General features: G+C 35.1%; 2 protein-coding genes across 2 annotated transcripts in view; one reads left to right on the forward strand and one right to left on the reverse strand.

The window, feature by feature from the left end:
• B4GALT6 (beta-1,4-galactosyltransferase 6) overlaps nucleotides 1–12,657 on the forward strand; it is a 34,049-nt gene extending 21,392 nt beyond the window's left edge. The window contains exons 4-9 of the mRNA XM_071554614.1: nucleotides 2,945–3,069; nucleotides 3,588–3,704; nucleotides 4,455–4,642; nucleotides 6,750–6,872; nucleotides 7,712–7,813; nucleotides 9,069–12,657. Of these exons, the coding sequence (XP_071410715.1) occupies nucleotides 2,945–3,069; nucleotides 3,588–3,704; nucleotides 4,455–4,642; nucleotides 6,750–6,872; nucleotides 7,712–7,813; nucleotides 9,069–9,216 (803 nt within the window). The 3' untranslated portion in view covers nucleotides 9,217–12,657. The remainder of the gene's footprint in view (nucleotides 1–2,944; nucleotides 3,070–3,587; nucleotides 3,705–4,454; nucleotides 4,643–6,749; nucleotides 6,873–7,711; nucleotides 7,814–9,068) is intronic.
• Nucleotides 12,658–13,704: 1,047 nt separating this feature from the next.
• Nucleotides 13,705–20,192, reverse strand: LOC139671567 (transthyretin-like). The gene is made up of 4 exons (XM_071554615.1): nucleotides 20,050–20,192; nucleotides 18,213–18,343; nucleotides 15,642–15,777; nucleotides 13,705–14,020 (listed from the first exon to the last, which is right to left on the reverse strand). The coding sequence occupies exons 1-4, from the start codon at nucleotides 20,116–20,118 to the stop codon at nucleotides 13,913–13,915; spliced, it is 444 nt and encodes a 147-aa protein (XP_071410716.1). The 5' UTR covers nucleotides 20,119–20,192; the 3' UTR covers nucleotides 13,705–13,912.
• Between the last annotated feature and the right edge of the window lie 541 nt (nucleotides 20,193–20,733).

The following is a 20,733-nucleotide window of genomic DNA, read 5'->3' on the forward strand; positions in this document are numbered from 1 at the left end:
TTGCCTTTTGTACGTGACTGAGTCTTTCAGGTTACACCCCACTGGTTGAGCATTGCTTTTGTAATTCATAAGCAAGACACCTCTACTGCAAGAAAGAAGCTGTATAAGAGTCAGTCTGTCTGTCTTTTCCTTTGCAGATAAACTGATAATTTAAATCTTTCTAAACTATGTAGTTTCTAAAGCTCTTGCCATTCTTGATATTTTTGTAGTGTAGACTACATGTAGTTGAATTTCTGTTTAAAGCATTGTAACTGACTAAAACACTGGTTACAAAAGAAACTGGTAATTACCTTCTCTGTCTTTCATATAATGCAGTTCACATATTCTAGGATGAGATTTGCTCTTTTTGTGCAGTTGCATCTCATTGCATTAGATCATATTAATAGGAAATCTATTATAAACCGTAAAAATATCTTTCTACATACTGCAGCATAGCCAGGTATTTCCTGTTTTTCTGTGTATCCTTCATTTCTCCTTCAGTGACAAGCCATACTTTTTAAAAATTAGTTTTACTCTATTGATTTCTGTATCCCTTTTGTTGTAATCATTTCGTTTTCTGATTCTCTTCTTCAAAATGCTTTTTGCTTCCTCAGCTTTCTTTTCATGTGGGTTGTATAGATATGTTTTATTGCAGCATACTGGACACTAATGGAAGTAGAGTATACTAAGCCCAGCAATTTTCAGAGATGCCTTCCCCTGACCCCCACCACTGACAGGAAAAGTGCTGATTTCTATTCACCCATTTCCCTTGTACTTCTGATAGTTAGTACCAATACTTCAGGTTTTACTAAAGCTTTTAAACAGTCTGGAAGGAATTCCATCATGTCACATGAAGTTAGATGTACCTGCCGTATCTAAATGCTGTTTTACCATTTGGTGTTGGTTTCTTTCTTTACTTTAAACTCTGTAAGCAGCTGATCACCTCCAACCTTTTCTTGGGAGACGAACACATCTGAGGTACATCATATTGTGTGTCATTTGCTTCCTTTTCTGGTGTAGTAATTGACCTTTATTTATCTTTATTTTCCTATTAGATTCTGTAAATAAACTGAAGGGCTCTTTTTGCCTCTCTGTATCTTGGCAGTTGAAATTAATTTATTGATTTTTAATTTTTTTATGTACTTTGTACGTCTTCATATGGTGGTCCTTCGTTGATTGAGCTTGATTTTTCATTTTGTAAGATTTCTTTTTTAGATTATTGAAGAGTTTCAGGCATGATCATCTAAGCTTCTTTTTTTTAATGATTATTTTTACTTTTACTTATTTTAAATTTCTATTTAAATTTCTTGAGGATTAGCTTGTTCTAGTGTATATTTATACAGGCTTTTTAATAACTGCCAGGTTTTCATTTTCTTCTAAAATAATTAAATACATGTAGGTTTTTTAAATCTGCTCTTGAAAGATCTCCATATTGAACTGTTTTTGATACTTTCCCCCTATAATTGTACTTAAAAAAATTACCTTTTTAATTTACAAATAGTACTATATTTAATCAAACCCAAAACCAAAACAGCTCATGCAGTATCTTCTGCCTTCTTCTAAAAACAATAGCTATTCCTAGTATGTTCCAAATTTACAAAATATATAGATAGCTAGTCAATTCAGTGACATGAAGCAGTCTTTTGGCACAAATAGGATCGTTTGGGTATAGTACAGGGGAGAAAATGGGACTCATTTCTTTGACTAACTTTAAACTTGACTAACCCTTACAAAAATATTTAAATTTTTAGACAGAAATAAGTAGAATACTTTTTAGTGCTTGTTGGATGGTTTTTGCAAGATTTTTCTTTGATGATCTAGAGCATAGTAGTTGCTGAAGAACACCCTGAGCTTCTGGTTAATGAGTGTTACACTACTCTCCCCAGATTTTCACGATTCCTTCTGCTTTGAGGGTATTTACTACAAATTATTTTTCCCAGTTTTGAAATTTTTGCACATACATAAACTAATGACTGACAACTTCAAGCTGTCAACTAAGTATGGTTTTTTTAAACCATATTGTGGTCTTTATTCAATAAGTTACTGAATGCCACTCTCATCAATAGCCTTTTGTGAATGCTTTTCCCATTGGGCTCATTAGTTCTACCCATGGTAATTTTCAAATCCAGCTGCCTGCTATGAATTAGTTTGAAGAAGACAGTGGGGAGTTGCTGGAAAAAGCCTGTACGTGAAATGTGCATAATAATCTAGAATTTAAATTGAGGAAGTTTGCTGAGTGTAGTGATGATGCATTTTCTTTTAATGTGGAAGTACAGTAGGAAGGCACACAGAATTTGACTAAAGGTTCAGTAGTGCAGACGATGTAGAATTGTTAATTGTGGTACTTGAAAGGCAACCCTAATTTTCTGTAATAGATACAGAATTCTAATTACTTTGCTTATTCTGTGTCCTCTGATGTGAGTATTTTGTTTATAGGTGTCGCGGAAGGAATGTTTAGATGGGAAACACTGAAATTTTTTCTGTAAAAAAGGAATTTTAAGAGGATACTATAACTTGCTTCATTTTTACTCAGTAGGCAGTGTAACTACAAATTTCTGATGCTATTTGTCTATGGTATAACATGTAGTGTCAGGCAGTTAAATGCCACCCTGACACCCGATCCTGTCAGATCTCAGAAGCTCAGCAGGGTCAGGCCTGGTTAGTACTTGGATAGGAGACCAGGGGTTGTAGGTTCTAGTCCTGAGAACTTCACTGTCACTGTCCAAGCTCACTTGGCCATGGCAGATGAACCTCAGGAGTTAAAGGGTGGGGCCAGTTCTGCACACGCTATACCTCACCTAAAGAAAAATCCACTGCACAGGCTGGAAGGGCACACCCACGTGGGGAGAGCCCTTCCCAAATCTGCGTTGGCGAAGCCTCGCCATACACACATACAACATGTAGTGCTACATCAGTTGTCTTACTTGAAATTAATAAATAATGGGGTTTTTTTCCCTTTCTTTAGGAGGCCTTATTGATGTCAATATGAGTGAAATTAGTTTTGATGAAATTCAGCAACTGTTTTCAAAAGATTTAGACATTGAACCAGGAGGACACTGGAAACCAAAAGACTGCAAGCCACGGTGGAAGGTGAGATGCTGATTTATGGTTTTGCTTTGTTTTTTTCTTCTTGGTACATAAGAATAGTTTACCATTGCAAGCACTCAGTCTTTTGCTGAGATATACATATTTATATAAAATATGTACTGTGTTAAAGTATTTGTATTATGTCATCTGTGCTCTAGAAGAAACTAAAGCTTGGAGAAAACCCTGACATGGATAATCAGGAACTTTTAAAGGTTTGTTAACTCTGATTACTAAACAATTCATCATATGGATGGATACCTTTCCTTTGTGTCTGTTGCTTGATGTATAACTGGAAGCAAGCAAACATAAAAGGAAAATCTTACTTATATTTTGCTTAAGTTTTTTTCTTAGTTGTTCGAGAAAATTTCTAACACATTTTGCTAGTTGGAACCGACAGGTAAAACACCAAGCCAATTTAAATGTAAAAGCTGAAAAGCTTGTCTAAGCCATGGGAAATTTGATCTGTATTGAAATATTAAAATTTTAAAATGCTGATATAATAGCTTAATTTTTTTTTGAAGGTGGCAATCCTTATTCCTTTTCGGAATCGCCATGAGCATCTTCCAATTTTTTTCCGTCATCTGATACCTATGTTGCAGAAGCAACGGCTGGAATTTGCCTTCTATGTTGTTGAACAGGTAACAGCATTTACTTGAAAGGTGACTTCTTGAGATTTTTCTTGCCAAGATTTGGATGAATCCAGAATTGAAATGAATTTAAATGAAAAAGGAAAGTTCAAGCAGTGGCCAGATACGTGTTGCTTTTCTTCCAATATGGGCTGATAGTTTATAGGTGATAACATGACCTCTTAGAATGTATTGTCATTGCAAGTTTTCAAGAGCCAAAAAGTAGGTCACCATCAGCATTCCTCAGGGCTCAATTCTGGGGACAGTTCTGTTCAGTGGATGCAGGAGCTGAATTTACCATTAGCAAGTTTGGTGATGATACGAAACTGGGGGGTGCTGTTGAATTTTGGGAGATGAGATGCCTTGCAGAGGGATGTAGATAAATTAGAGGATTGGGCAGTGATTAATGGGATGAACTTAAAAGGTAAAAATGCTGGATTCTTCAGCTATGGTGGAGTAAAGCCAGGCACAAGTTTAAGCTGGGGGAGGAGTGACTGGAGGGCAGACCTTCAGAAAGGGTAGGGGGGTGTGGTTTGACAGGAGACTCAACATAAGCCCAGCAGTGTGTGCCCTGGCAGCCAGGATGGCAAACCCCATCCTGGGGTGCATCAAACCCAGCACCACCAGCTGGTCAAAAGAGGCATATTTGTCAATACTTTTTTTTTGTGTCTGTGTGTATGTGGTAGATTATGTATTTCTCACAGTATTGAAATTTTGTATCTTCTTGATTTTTAGAGTGTCTCCTTTGTTTTCTGTTTGAAGACAGGTACACAACCTTTTAATCGTGCAATGCTCTTCAATGTTGGCTTCAAAGAGGCTATGAAGGATGCTGTCTGGGACTGCATAATATTTCATGATGTGGATCACTTACCTGAAAATGACAGAAATTATTATGGCTGTGGAGAAATGCCACGCCATTTTGCAGCAAAGCTGGACAAATACATGTATATGTGAGTAGTGTTTTATTCATGTTGTTTCTTAAATACTCAGAAATATTTCTAAAACGTGTGAATTTTTTGACAGTATATACAGTAGGTGAAAACAATAAAACGGCATCCTACCATGCTATTTACAGAATTTAGTTATTAAAAGAATGATTTAAGTTGAGCATCTCTATTTGATATCTTACTAATTAGAAGATACTGTTTATAATTTCGGGTGTTGAACTTTTAGCAGTGAGGTTGATCTTTAACAAAAACATAAAAGGCTTTGTGTGTCAATGGGGAAAAGCTTACCTAGCTTACTAAAACCTTTTCTGGCTACATAAGCCCTTGTGCCGGCTGTTACAAAAGATAAGCAGTTAATCTGCAGCAAAATACCACAGGAAAAATGCCTTTCTTAATTTTCTCATAAATGTGCTATTTATTTCTGCTTATACTGCCTTTTAAACAGAAGATTTTTTTACTGCTAGACCATTTTGTTTATTGTATTCCGTTTCTGTTGACATTTGATGAATGTAGGGGGACCTGCAGTTTTGTCAGCTCCTTTTCTTCTGCCGTTTTACATTATTGATGTATCGCTTGTTTTTTAACACTTTGCTATCTCATGGCATTCTTTGAATCACTTTGCATAAAGCTGTAGCTTATTGCTTGCTACTTGCAAGTATTTGCTATCCTGAACTTTATTTGTGAAGTTAATCAACTTGACAACCTGGTCAACTACACATCAAAAGCAGTGCTTTGAAAACATGTCTCTGTGCCTGGATTTCAGGTTGTCAGCCAATCAGCAGTCAAATGTTTAAAGATTTCATATGTGTTTAAAAATATATAAATGAGCACATATAAACATGATGAGATTTCATCTAGCTTCATAAGTATTTACAAAACACTTTATATATTTATATATGCATTTATAAAATGTCTAATAGGTAAGTATTTACAAAATTGATAAATGTATAAATAAATCCAGATTTATAAAATGCAAAAATAAATACATGTTTATGTATATATACAAAAATGTGCACATGTACTGCACACACATACATATGTATGAATAAAAACTTAAAACAGTCCCATTAACTGTCATACTCCAGTTAGTTTTGGATTTGGTCTGGTTTTGGGTTGGTGGTGCTTTCTTGTTGGTTGTTTTAGAGGTATATATAGGGTTTTTTTTCTGAGTGGTGGCTTAGAACACGTCTTTCTCTTTTCCCTTGTGTTCTGGAGTTATTTGTCCTTCAGTGTGGCAATTGTGTCCTAAGCAATGGTAAATCTTTTTGTGAAGGTCTTAACTCCTTGAAGGTTCCAGATTTGGAAGAGTCTCCTGAGAGACTTATTTTATGAAGTGGTGTGCTCCTTATGAAAGAGGAACACACTTTCCTGTAACAGCTTCTGAGTTAAGGATGCAAGTCAATATTGATGGAAGTAAATATAGATACTTAAATATTCTGTGGATTTTTAGATTGACAAAGTGTTTTGAAAACTGGAAATCACATTGCCTGAGGCATAGTATGTTGTATAGATACAGTGACTGTTCATGTTGGCCAATTGCTTATTACTTAACAATATATGCCAGCAATTACTCTTGCTTACTGACAGAAAAGCCTGTAGATTGCATTGATTCAAAAGTTTATCTTCTAAAAACTGGAAAATATTTTTAAATAAGTAGGTCATTCACAGTTTCTCTTAAGTTTTAGCAGTTCTGTCGCATATAACAGTGAATTAAAATTATCAAATTGTTACATTACTGACATGTAATTTTTCAGTTGATTAAAAAGGTTTTTTTTTCATTTGAATAATGTCAAAATGCAGTAGTTTGAGAGCTTCACGGTCTAAGCCATCTGAAATACGGATCGATTTGTTTTCATATGGTGATACTAATTTGAGCTCCAGTTTAAGAGCACCTTTTATGCAAATCAAACATTACTGCAAACCTTTTGTACAACTTGGTGTATGTGACTTTGAGCTGGCAATCTGTGAACCAGTTTCCCATAGTGAATACATTCAGCATCTGTTCATGTCCTTAGTTTGGGATTCTTGTTTTTTTGGAAAGGTATTGTTCAAAGACTGGGCTACCTATCAAAGTTCAGCCAATAACATAGAATTTGTCTTTTGTTTTTAGCCTTCCATACAATGAGTTCTTCGGTGGTGTAAGTGGCCTGACGGTGGAACAATTCAAGAAGATCAATGGTTTTCCAAATGCCTTTTGGGGATGGGGTGGAGAAGATGATGATCTTTGGAACAGGTGAGTGTTCAGGGCTTAGGTCTTTCTCTGGTATCCACCCTTTGAGAGTAATTATGTGCTTTTTTTTCTGTCATTTGTTACCCTTTTGTAATTTATTTAAATGAACAAATTTTAATTCCAAAGAGTTTGCTTCAGAAATATCAGAATATATCATTTGAAGGACTAAGTATGATGTTCTTTTTTCTTGGCTTGGGAGCAGGTATCAAGTTTTTAAGAGGTAGGTCTTGTAACAACACATATAACAACAGGTAACAATACTAAGCATATTAATCCCATTCCTTCTAGTGTTCTGTGTTTTGCCTTTAATGTACACCTCTCTGACTGCTAGTATTATGGAATACTATCCCACAGACATTAAGAGTAAGCATGAGTTTCATGTCTTCTCTTAAGAGCAGTGTTTGAGAGAGGTTAGTTTGTGAATATATTGGTAGTCCCAGATTGGACAATGGACAGCAATGCTCACGGCATCACTAACTGCTCACAGTGAGTAAGTCTAAAATGTTCCAACTGAGCTTTTGAAATGAACTGTCTGCATCAGTTTATATATAAGGAGGTACCTTTTAAAGGAAGAGTCTGCTTTTATTCTTTTTTCTTGCTATTTTCATGTTTTTATGCTGTTGAGTTTTAAGAACAAGCAGGAAATACTAAATATTGAATTACTATTATTTCACATTTTGTTTTATAGCATTTTAGTTATTGGGTTAGGAATGTTATGGTTTTTTGGGAAGAGAGTGTAACTGAACATGAAGACTTGACTCAAATATTTTGCACTTTTACTGTAACTTGTATGAAGAGTTTTAAAAAGATGTTTTTACAAATGTTTATGTATTATACTGCAGGGTTCACTATGCTGGATACAATGTTACAAGACCAGAGGGAGATTTAGGGAAGTACAAATCCATTCCTCATCATCACAGAGGTGAAGTTCAGTTTTTAGGACGGTAAGTAAAACAGAGAAATATTCAAATACTACAGGGAAATATTCAAACACTAAAGATGTGAATTTTTTTTCTTACATTCACACATATGAATAAGTAATCAGTGCTTATCAATATTATTTCCTCTTTGGTGCTAAACTGTATGCTTTTTTAAACACATTGTGTTTGCTGTTCAGATATTTTTTATTTAACCATGAGACTGAGTTTGTGTGTCAGAAGACATTGCCATCATAATTTTTGATGCTGAATGTTATTGTTCCATAATAGTTTGGTCATTAGTGCTGGCATGGCTCCATTAGTTGATTAATTTGGATATTTTGCAAAAGGAAAGAGTACAGCTGGGACAAATGACTCCTGCATGAAAACAGACTTTAAAACTCCTCAAGGATTGGTTTCTTCCATCATCTTTCATTATTTTCTAAGATATGGCTCTTCTCATTTCCTGCATATATTGACATAAACTTTTCCTTTTGGGATTCCTTTATTTTGCCACAAAAATGCAAAATACTTTAAGTGGTCAGTAGGTTTTGGCTGTCCTGGACTGGAATAGCAACCAGAATGCAGCCAAGAAGCTAAATGGAAAAATTAGAAGGTGAAACACAAAATATAGGGTTTATGATGTGTGTTTTCAGGTAATTAGAAGTATTGCTCAATTCTGTAATCAGTGGGAACATCTTTTTTCTGTTTTATTTATAATTTTTTAATGGATATGTACAGTAAACATGAGTAAATCTGTTACAGGAAACCAAAATGTATAAATTGGTAATCTGAAGGAGGGGAACTGGTTTTTTTAATCACTTCTAATTTAGTTGTTTGCAAATGCAGGAGTCTCAAGAATGAAATGAAAAACAGTTCAGACGTTTAAGTGCATAATGATGAACAGTGAAGGTTTCTAAATATTTCCCTGAGCTCCCCAGTTGAGTTTTATAGGAAAACAACTTGAAGAAATTGAAAAAATCTTTAAAAATGTGCTTAGTTTGGGACCATAAAAAGTGTACATATTAAATGCCTCCTTTGTTATTTAGTCTTAATATTAACTTATATATGTGACCATAAAATCTAACTTTATTAGAAATCTTTAAAAGCTTGCTTTTAAAGCTCAGGCAGGTAATTTGGTAATTTCAAGGGGCTGAAAGGCAGTTTCAGATTTTAAGATGTATTTCAAAATAAAATGACTGTCACAGTATCATGCCTAACATCAATTGAATTGTTTCTTGCAAATCTTTCTCATGTTTTCTTCCTCCAACTCCCTCTGCAGATACAAACTTCTGCGGTATTCCAGAGAACGTCAGTATGTTGATGGATTGAACAATTTAGTATATACTCCTAAAATACTTGTCAGTAGATTGTATAAAAATATAACTGTTAATCTCATACCAGAACTTGCTCCTGTAAGAGACTATTGATGGAAGTGGAATGACAAGCTACCTTACCTGAAAAAACTTTTATCACTGGAAGCTACTGATGGACACTGAAAACCAAACCAACCCAACAAACAGCAGCTTAGAATTAGAATTTTTTGACCATTTGATGATTCATATTTGGGATGAGAATTGAAGTGACTGTACATACCATACATTTTGTTCTGAAAGAAAAGCCAGCAGCTACCACTCAGATGTTTACAGCATGAGACTACTGTTCAAGCCTTCATTCTTCATATTCTCTATCTTAACCATTCAACTAAATACACTGCAGAAAACAGACTTGTAGCTTCTCTGGAAGTAAGGACAGAGGCCTCTTCCAGGAATTTTTATACTAAACTGTCTCTGTCTTGTATTTAAATTAATGCTTTTGTTTCTTTTTAAACTGTGTTTTGTAAATATGTGATGTAAATTAATGTGTGTATATTGCTTTTCAATTGTTTAATATTTTATGCTGCAGTATGTATTTGAATGTTCTCTTGTTTGAATTCTATAGGAATGTTTTCATTAGCATGAAAGAACAAGTGTAAAATGTAAGTATGCTTATAAAAAGGTTATACCTTATGTAAAATGAAGGAAATATTAATTGTTGGCCAGCTATGACTGTAAACTGTTATACTAGTTTTGAGCTCTAGGCCTTCTGCATATCTATATAGAAAAATCAATTTCATATATCAACTTGCTAGAAAAAAGGCTTTTAATTTTATTTATTGCCAGCAAAATTATATGATACCCTGCCTGCCATCTAAATCCTATTTATATGCATATTGCATGTGTATTACAGAAAATCTTGCGGTTATTGCATATTATGATCTACAGGAACTGTTTCCAAGTGTGCCAGTAAGTGTCAGTGTCAGGGATTTTAATGCCTAAAACAATGTGTCTGGGTGCGTACAGTATTTTGGTATTTTTCTTTGAAAAAAAAAATCCTAGTAAATAGCACTTTTATTCCTCCAAAATCAGAAGAGCCAAAAATGTGTCTTCATTGGAAGAATATTAAAGTTAGATTTTTAAGAGAATAATAAAACATAGTTCTAATAGTTTTGATGGTTGCAGTGTGGGATTTTCAGAACCATGGTGTTGGTCTCACTGTTCCGCTGATGAGGATGATGATGCCAAAAGCAGAACTGAAAGCAGGCCAATCCCAAGTGCTTTTTAAAATTCCACTCATAATATATTATTCAATATAGCTATTTGAGGGCCGATTCTGGTAGAGTGCTGAGTGCTTCTATGATGCACTAAGTATCCTCAAGTCAATGACTGTCAATGAGATTGAGGTTCCACAGTCCTGCTAAGGATTGGTCCTGCCTGTTTCTCTATTTTTGTGGTGTTATATGTATGAGTAACTAGCCTCTTTCTTAGTTTATAATGCAAATCATATCTTGTTATTTTCTCTTTGCTTGTAATGTTAGGCTACCTAAAAGTATCCCACTGCTAAGCATTATCCTTTCCTAATATTTTTTTACATCCCTTATTAAAGGAGCAGGTCATTTATTTTCTGTGTTAAGGCAAAGATATTGACCCAGATCCACTAAACTGTTTTGTTTGTTATAGTTATTTAACTCTTTAGGAACCAAAGACTGACTTCTGCTCCCAGGAAGAATGGAAAGCAGTATATATAGTAAGGATTATTTATCCACAGAGTGTTCTTCAAGAGTGTTGACAAAGAATACTAACTTTAAGTCATTACTATGTGTTGGTTTCCTGAATTGCTGCCACAGGTGTTGTGGTGCTTTGTGTCTTTTAAGTTTGCTGTAAACACTTTTTATTTCTTTGACTTCTCAGCTGCAAATTTTACCATACCCATTCTTCAGTAAAGGTATGAGCTTGGTTGTAGACATCCCAATTATTTAGTAGAAATGTAATTATTTAATTTAAGTAGTTGATAACAATTGTAAGAGATATTTTATACCGTATTGGAATGACCTTAAAATCTACCAGTTAATCTAATATGCTTTGGGAATGATGTAATACAGCAAAAATGTCTAAAAGCATGAAGTGAAGAAAACACCCTTTGAAAGCATGCTTAAGTGGTCCAATCACCTCCTAAGAGATTTTTTAATAACAGAGTATATAGAATATTCTGAAGCATATGGAGAAAGGGGAGATATACACTGTATGAACAATTATATCTTCAATATAAAATTAGTCTTATTTCATAACAGACTAATACAATTTCTTCAGAACAGTTGAATAATTTTTTAAATCCCTAATGTAATTTCAAAGTGATTTCTAGTTTTCGGTATAATCTCACCTTCAGTTTCACACCTGTGATTATGAAACATCCTTCTGTAATGTAGGTCTGTACTGTTTTCTGAAGCATGCTTTTGTACCCATTTGTTAGGCATTCTGTGAAATTTATGTGCAATTAAAAAAAAATCTAATGCATATATATGTATATATACTTACATATATACATACTATATTACACATATGCTATGTCTGAACTAATACAACTTTACAGCTTTAAGTGATTGATCATGTATGGTCCTAGAAAAATGTGATTTAAACCAATATGTGAATGAATTGTGACATATAGCTGAGTTCTTAAAAAGTTTACCTTTTGGTGCCCCAAAGTGATGGATGTTAAATTATGAATTGTTGACCAACACTTTAAACACCTTTTATCACTTTGTTGGGAAGTTTTAGAAGCTGCAATCTGAAATTACATCAAAATAGTGTTTGTATACTACCTGCTTGAACTCAGTACTCTTCTGTAGTGAATTTTAACATAGACAGTGCCTTCAAACAAAATAAATATAATGCAGAACTAAGAGTTGTGCACATTCCTTTTGATATTTTTATGATTCTTGTAAAATGTAGAAAGAAGCCAATCACATTGGCTTTTGTATTGCTGACTGCAAATTAAGGACTTCAAGGAGTGAACATGGAGAGAGAAGAAAAAGGGTGTATTTTACAAGATTCTGAAGGTCTTGCAAATTAACAATTGAAACCATTACAGAAGTATTATCAGTGGAATCTGGTTGATATGCTAAGATACTCTCAAGCCCATTTTCTGTATTTCAGATTTAAGTAGGAGAATATAAAACATAAAGTCCATTTTGCAATAGACAGTATATTGAAAAGCAAGTACAAAATGTCCTTTTCTTGCATCTTGACAGTCTATTTTTCTATCATTGTGTTTACTAATGACTGTGTTGTGGTGGGTTACTAATGAGCCAGTTATTTAAAAAAACTACAAAGATCCATTGCATATCAGCAAGAAGAAGTGTACTTAAGATTATTTTATTTGTAGAGATGTATAAGATAGGCTTAATGAAAAATGCACTGAAACAAATGCTGGGAATTTCCTGTGTGCTATCATAGTTTTGGTTTGGTTTTTTTTATTTTTTTTCTTTGTTGTTCATGAAAATGTTTGTACTTTTTTATCATTGTCTTTTATGAAATATAATGTTCTAAAAGTTGTGTTGGTTTGTTTATTCTGAAGTTCTGTGGAAAACATACCATCTTTATGTTTTGTTTGTAGATAAAAGTGCTCAGAATCCCAAAGTAACAGCAAAAGGAAGGGACACACCTGTCCAAAGACATCAAAGTTGGGCTGTGATGGGATCAAGCTTTAGGCTAACAAAGTGTTTTCCCTTTTTTTTGGGTATTCATATCCTTTCAGCTTTTGATTTTATTAGGCTAAATGACTCAACATTTTTGCATACTTTTCCAAGACAGGGTGGCTATTCTGTTAAGTGTCCTAATGTTTCTTCCTTGTATATGGATTACTAAAATGGGATAGAAGGATTCATTCATATTTCTCCTGACATTAAATAGGAAGCTGGTTTTCTCAGGAATCATCAGTTATCAGTTATCCTTATTTTTATTTGTATCTTACAGCTATTTATTAAAGTGTCTGATGGTTAGAGGTATGCAGGTAATTTTGGGGAGTACTTCAGCTGGGGACAAATACACTTGCAGAATTATCTGAAAATGCATGAATAAAATTCTTCAGGTATGTTTGATTGATATACTTTTCTGAAACACTGGCTATGGACTTTCCTTGAAAGTGTCACCAGCTGTGATATATTGAAAAACAGGAAAGAGGACGTTTTAGGTATGTGTAGCATGCTCAGCATCCTTAAATGCTATTCTACCTTGCTGTCACTTTTAAGCTGCTTTTACTTCTCCATCTCCGAAATCAGAATTGAGAGGTGAGTTTATCTGACAACAGTGTGGGGCCCTGAGTAAGTAATCTGGTGTGACTTCATTGTTTCAGGCTTCAGTAATAAAGTATAGGAGATGGTAGCAGTGGATTGTATTTTCTATGTGCTTACTTTTCATAAGACACCTTTCAGATGTGTTTTGTTCACTTCCTTTGCAAAAAGAAATGTAGTTTATGAACTTTATGAAAATCTTTGGTTTGTTCTCAGAGTCCCAGTAATGGAATTTCAATACATTTTTTCCTAAGCTTAATGTGTTTTTTCAGACCCTAAGCTTTTTTTCAGAAGGGCGTTACTGACAGAATACAGAAATACAGAATACTTTTATTCAGAAGAGTATTTAAAAACAAAGTCAATACACATTCTTCCTAAAGTTAACAAAGAGAATAAACAGCTTGACTTACTGTTAGTGATTTACTATGAAATCTAAAGGTGTTGATACAATCAGATACTAAGTTCTTATCATTTATGGAAATTTTAATTCACATATCTGAATTCTCATGCTTCAGCTTCTATTCCACTGGCTCACTAACTACTGCTGTAGTTGAGTAAGAAAAGGGACTAAGGACAACAGCAATGGAATAATGTCGATGACCAGCATCATTAGCTGGGAACACCACCTGGAAAATGAAAAAAACAAACACAAGACAAATGAGAAGTGATTTCTAGATACAAGACTAGATGGAGCCATTGTGATAATTTTATGTAACTTCACATGAAACCTAGATATAGTCTCACTCTGAAATACGACAATCTGTAACGCATAGTTTTCCCTCTGGTTAAATATTCTTTGTTAAAAATATAACCACCACATTATTTAAAATACATTTATGTATGTTAAAATCTATTATCCAAATTGTCTTTATTAAAAAAAACCCAAACCAAACTATAATGCCCATTCTTGCAAGTGTTTGAATATTTGTGTTGCTCTTATGAGGTCCTGAACTTTGAGAAACAGAATTAAACAGTGCAACAGTGACTATCATTAGACCAAAGTATGAAACAATGAGTTTCTTTAGTTCTACATCCAAATCTAGTAGTTAGAGAAGGACTGCATTAGTTCTTTGGCCACAGCATGAGAATAGCCTTACATATGAATGATTTACTACAGCACTATTAACATCTCCCCCATCAGCATATGCCCTGTCCTTTGATTTCTCTCTCTACATAGTACATTATTTTGTGTTGTGAGATGAGAGGTGTCAACTTTTAAAATAGACACAGTTTGATACAGTCTGTTACGCACAACTTGTGGTCCTTTCAACATTAATAGAAAAGATGCACATCAAAAAACCAGTGAATTGAACAAAACGTGATCCCTACTAAGGCTTATTTTTAAGAAAGAAGGCTCTTGGAGTCTAGATTAAATTAATTTCTAGTCTCACATATAGACTTAAACATCTAATATATATCAATTTACTTGCATGCTGTAAATCTTTCATCTTCCCTCTTTTATTTCAGTTATCACAGTAAGCAAGACTATTCTACATCAAGCTTCAATATTGCCTAGTATAAGAATGTCATCTTTCATCTGTTTCAGGAAGGCAGAAACAAAATTTAACCCAGGTGTTTGCCACCTTTTCTTCAAGGAGGTGAGGAATGGCTGAGCAGATCTGTTACAGTCCGTCAAACAACTAATTCAGAACTATTACTGAAAGGTGTGGTGGAGGGGAAGTGGACAGTCCCCAAGGAATCTCAAATCCTGCAGCAGGCCTTGCTACCTGGTTTGGACCACGTTCCTCTATCCAGTTTATTTTTCCCATGCAAATTAAAAAGGGCATTTTATACTTCTTTTTTTTCTGTTGTAAACTGAGGATCCAAACAGAACACAGTACATACTTCCATTATCTTTAAAAATCTAAATTATAAACTTTGTAGCTGTATAAATACCGGATCTAAAAGACAGAGAAATCCTTTTCCCAGGAGACTTTACAGAGTACTCTACCTGTTGTTCTCCGTCAAGTGTTTAGAATAGTCACAGGAAGAATCACAGGCTTATGTAGAAGTAGAAGCATGGGAAAGCATCTTTGTAAGTAATGCATCTAAGAGCTTTTTGAGAATAACAAAGTTCTGTCATGAGTATATTGTTACAAAACTTTGAGACTGTGGATTTAAAGAGTCAACATGAAAATATTTTAGAATGAAAATAAAGTTCAACGTGTGCACTTAGTAATTAAAGCATAGACATTTCAAGTATCTTTATTCTTTGCAACTGAAGTACGTGAGAAAATGGATACTCACATCAGCATGGTGATGGAAGGGATTCAAACCCAGACTCTTCCAATAAGAGGCTGTGTCTAACTCAAGCTTGTATATACCTGCTCCAAATTGTTCTTTAGTTGTAAGCTCAGGGAGACCTCCTTTGTCATTGGTTTGTCTGTGTGGTGGTAGAAAAGCACACTTTTATATTTTGGTTGAAAGCCTGAGAAAGATGCAGTTTTTAGCAACTGAGTGATGTGTAGCCTAAGTAATATGATGGATACTTCTATTGATCTGGAATGGCTTACATCCATCTGTATTATAGATGCTTCAGAGCATTTGCAATTTCCACAGTGACCACAGCAGGTGGCTGCCTGCCATGTCACTACTCTGCATGGTTTGGGGGTGAGCCAAAATCTGACGTTATTATTCAGAGACTCTTGGAAGAGTCTTGGAGTTAATGAAATGAACCCACTCAGAGGGAAAACTTTGCCACTGCTGTAAGCAGTGTGGCAGCTCTATGATGCCCTTAGTGTGCAACCAAGTAGGGTCAACTCTCCAGTGTTATCCGTAGTTTTCCTCCTTATCTAAATGTGTTGTTTTATAAATATTTCTTACAGCTGGCTATTAGGAATTGAGATCTGCTGTTTGAAATGACCATAGGCCAGCTAACAGTGTAGCCTTACGGAATGTGGTTTGTATTGGCCAGTTAGTTTTCCATCCTCAACAAACATGGCTTTGTTTTGTTTGAAGATGGTATTAGTGCTACCCAAAGCCCTAGTACTGGCTTGAAACTCTACATCTTCGAACACCAACCCATTTAGGACTCCAGAAGACAATACTGAATGCTGTCTCTCATTCATGTCTTGTGTTTGAAACCTATTTCTGTGAAACAAGTTTCATAATACTCGGGTAGGCTATCCACAAATAACAGAACTGCTAGCATCTGATTTTAGTAGCTACAGTCCCTGTTCTAGCTGCTAGATCTTTTTCTGAACAAATTTTATTCAAATTGCATGCAGAGCAAAAAAAAAGTAATTGTCCAGAGCATTACTTACCATTTGTTCTTTAATATATTTTATAACTGTGAAGTGATAGAACACCATTTGTATCTTCCAAGATGCTCTGTAGTCAGTTATCAGAACTTTTTTATCCATTCAGCTGTCACTATTTGTCATAGATCGATCATTGCTATATAACCAGTTACTTTTCTAATAAGCCTTCTCAGATAATACCAAACAAATCTTTAATCAAGAGCATTTATTTCAGAATCTTTTGCTAGCATTCAATTATTTACAAATTGTCAAGGCTGTAGAGGTTGATGTAGTGTTACCATGACTTACCTTACCTTGAGGTTAATTTGCACTTTATTTCAAACATTGTTTTTAAGGCTTCAGTCAACATCCAGCTGTTTTCATATGAAGTCTCAGCTCAGATTTGAAGATAAGTAAACTGAACAGTTTCTTACTGGAAAAATTCAAGCATTTCCAGTGACAGAATATGTGTGAAGTTGTCTTGTTATGTTAGGGGTGTGAGGCAATTTATGTAGGACAACGGGAATAGATTGTTTTACCCACCTTGTACAATTATGTGTGGCCTTCACTGTAGCTATATTTTTCAAGGATGCATATAAGAGCAATGTTGCTTCTGCCAGTCCACTGCTCCATGACACCACAGAACCACTTATGTACAGTTTCTTATGGAATTTCTAAAAATGCATCTGAGTCTGGGATCCTACTGTTAAAATTCCTGTTCTATGCCAGTTTTAGCCCTTAAGAGCCCTTTCTCTTTTTTAATTATCTTTTTTTTTCTTCTATCAAATAGACTGCAACTATCTTCAGGAGGTATTGCTTGTTGAATAAAGAATCCTCATTCTGTGTATCCCCTAAGAATTTTTCCACTTTCATTTCAGATTATACTTGAAATAAAAATTGCTTTTGAGTTTTTAAAGTGTTAATATACTTAAATTTGCAATTTAAAAAAATCTTTTGAAATTCTACAGGTTTTTTTTAAAGACACTGTTTAAATATGTGGAGATTCTTTTTGTTATTTGAGATGTGATTGCTTCCCTGTGGGGAAGGAGGTGAGAAAGCTTTATCCTAAAATTTTCTCCATTTGCCTGAAGTAAAGAAGACTATCAAATAATATGGGGAATATTCAAAACAGTTTCTTTTTAAAGCTGTGGTGTTGTATGAAGTGAAAATCGATTCAGAAAGAAGGAAAATAGCCAATAAAGGCAGGATTCTCAACAAGAATCGTGGTTGCAAACTGTAAAGAGTCTGTCTGATTTTTCTGGTAACAAAGCAGTTGTTCACTGCTGCGTACTAAAAAGTAATATAAACCTTTGTAATGAAATTGAAGAAGCTATGATTGAATTAAAGAATATTTTAAAATGCTTGTGATCATAGGAATTATAAAGCATTACAAAAACATTTTGGTAGTTGCAACTGTAGTACATTTAAAAGTCAGTCTGCAGCAAATTAATTCAAAAGTATGTTACCTTTCCTCTGAGCAAAAAAGACATCTCACTTTAGAGAATATGGAACAGGTCTTTCAACTATTTGTCCTGCTCCCAATGCCTTTCCCATCTTTCATTATTTTAGTATGACTTACTTTGAATTTAACAGTTCCCAAGATCCATCTGCAGCTTCTTTATATAACTTAACTGGAACATTTGGAGCTGGACTTCCTCGGACTGAATCCAGAACTCTTACGTAAAGGGGATGGTTGGAGTCAGGAGAGGCCTTCAATAGGAAGAGAGAATTTTTATGTTGCAAGAAAGGTATGTGATGGTGAATCATAAAATAGTATTATTCTTCAGATTTACAGTATAGACCATATTTTCCACAACAAGATCACTGTAAACTGTGGAAATGTAACCTGAATGTTCCTGAATAAGGTGCAGCCGGGGAGGAAGACATCAGCTGTGGGTCATGTAGCCGTGTACACCAGGGAGGCACTGCAGCTGGGAAACTCAGTTCTGGCTACACATCATCTCTAGCATGAAGTTGTAACTAAACTGTGAACTCAACAGGAAATCATAAAACCATCAAAGCTAATAGGAATGTTTAAAAATCTGCCAACTCTTCCTCTTATTTTGTAGTGGCAACTTGAGTACAGCTTTCTGGATTTGAGATATCTCTGATAACTTGTTGCCATAGAGTTATCTTAATTCTGCTGTAAACTTGATAAGCAACATATACAGACTCTTCCCTTACAGCATGTTGAATCAGATTTATTAGCCCTGGCAGCTACACAGGGATAGGAGGTGAAAACCTACTTTCAAAGATGGGATGGCTGTATTTTCACTCCCAACATGTTTATCACAAGTAGTGATTGCACCCTTATGTTTTACCTTTTCAAAGATAGAGTTGAATCAGGGCTTTGACCTTCCATTACCTGATTATGCAGATGAAAAGTGAGAAAATAGAGCTTTGTAGAAGGTGCTAATCAGGGATGATCTCAAAATAGCAGTCACTGATATCCATTTAATCATTGCAAAATGAATCACAATGTAGATGGTTAAAAACGAAGAGTCTTCTCTTTCATTCCCTCTTACAGTGTGGGATATACTGAACACCCCATGGGCCAGGAACCCTGCCCTGTATCCTATTAATGTATCAACATATATCTGTAATGCCTGTATGCCCAGATTCCTCACATTCCCTTTCTGGAATGCTGGGCTCATTAGTGTTTCTTGTGAGACTTTGGCAAGGAAGGCTGCACTACCACCACTGCTTTTCCTGACTTTTACACCCTGTGAGCTCAGTGAAAGTCTTAATTCCTCAACAAGGTTGGTCAGTCAGGTATTCATTTTCCCAAAGATCAGAGCTTAAGAGGAAAAACAAGTAGCTGATGAGAGAGACAGACAAGGCTGTTGTAAGAGAATTTCAGGCTGAGGCATCTGTGTTGTTAGCTTGGTTTGCTGGAGTAAATGAGCCCTCTGAAAGAAGGATCCTGACTTTGGCTCTGTTCTTTCCTTCCATCAGTGAGTGTTGCGATCCCTTCTTGCTTACTTGAGATTGAGCTGTAGTGGGTAAAGCAGTAAGGCAGAAGTCTAGAGAAGGCCTTTCTCCATCAAGAATATCACAAGAAATTAAATCCCTCGTGACACAGCTTGTTCATGATGAAGGCTATTAGTTACTTTTCAACATGATCAAGGTTTTTTGTGTAGTGAATATGATAGCTTTTCCTTTCTTACACTGTTTTTCATGTAGTTGCTGTGTCTTATGACAAGTGCTAGTTCTCTAACCATAAAGTCCTCATAATAATCACTAGAGAAGGGGAAAGAAGAGCCAGATAAAGCAGTCAACTACAGTCAATACATACTATGAAATAAAAATAATTGCAATAAAATAGATTTTTTTTGTTACACTAATTAAAATATATTGAAAGAAATAAAAAAGCTGGGACTGCATTAGTAGAAGGACCTCAGTGCTGAGACACTTACCAATGGTGTAGCTTCAGAGTAAAATGCCAGGCCAGTTAAGAAAACAAGAAATACAGAATAAAAAGCCATTTTGCTTGCCACTAGAAAGTCTCAGTGCCAGGAAGCAGACACTAGTGGGATCTGTGATTTTTATATCAAGGCCTCTAAAATGAAGCTACTTATCAGAAAAACCATATGACTTTCAACATGCAGATTCATACTGTTTACTTAGTAAACAATGAGAAAATAAGTAACCCATACAAACATGAACCTTGTCTCCAAAAATAAGTCTCTTCTACCCTTGCCTGTGGAAATACTGTGAATATTGCCTAGTTCAACTACAGTGATCAATTTTTTTGGAAACCATGACTGTTCTGTTATATTTATCTTTTTTTATTGAGGAATAGTGCTGTATTGATCTCATATAGTTGAGGGAAATGCAAATTTTCTGTCAACTTAGCCATTTCACAGAATCACCGAATATGCTGAGTTGGAAGGAACTCAAAAGCATCCTCAAGTCCAGCCCTTAGCTCTGCACAGGACCATCCCCAGGAGTTGCAGCATGTACCTGAGAGTATCATCCAAATGCTTCTTGTACTCTCAGGTTTGGTGCTGTAACCACTTCTCTGGGGAACCTGATCCAGCACACAACCACCCTTTGAGTGAAGAATCTTTTCCTGATATCCAACCTAAACCTCCCCTGAC

This window comes from Pithys albifrons, chromosome 4 (genome assembly GCF_047495875.1).
Source record: "Pithys albifrons albifrons isolate INPA30051 chromosome 4, PitAlb_v1, whole genome shotgun sequence".
Classification (NCBI taxonomy): domain Eukaryota; kingdom Metazoa; phylum Chordata; class Aves; order Passeriformes; family Thamnophilidae; genus Pithys; species Pithys albifrons.

What these genes read in the sequence shown, in the direction of transcription:
- LOC139671567 (XM_071554615.1), bottom strand. Translation starts at nt 20,118, where the DNA reads ATGGCTTTTTATTCTGTATTTCTTGTTTTCTTAACTGGCCTGGCATTT. An exon ending in ACTCTGAAGCTACACCATTG is followed by an intron (nt 18,344 to 20,049) that starts GTAAGTGTCTCA and finishes TTCCTATTGAAG; the next exon opens with GCCTCTCCTGACTCCAACCA. An exon ending in TGGGAACTGTTAAATTCAAA is followed by an intron (nt 15,778 to 18,212) that starts GTAAGTCATACT and finishes ACCACCACACAG; the next exon opens with ACAAACCAATGACAAAGGAG.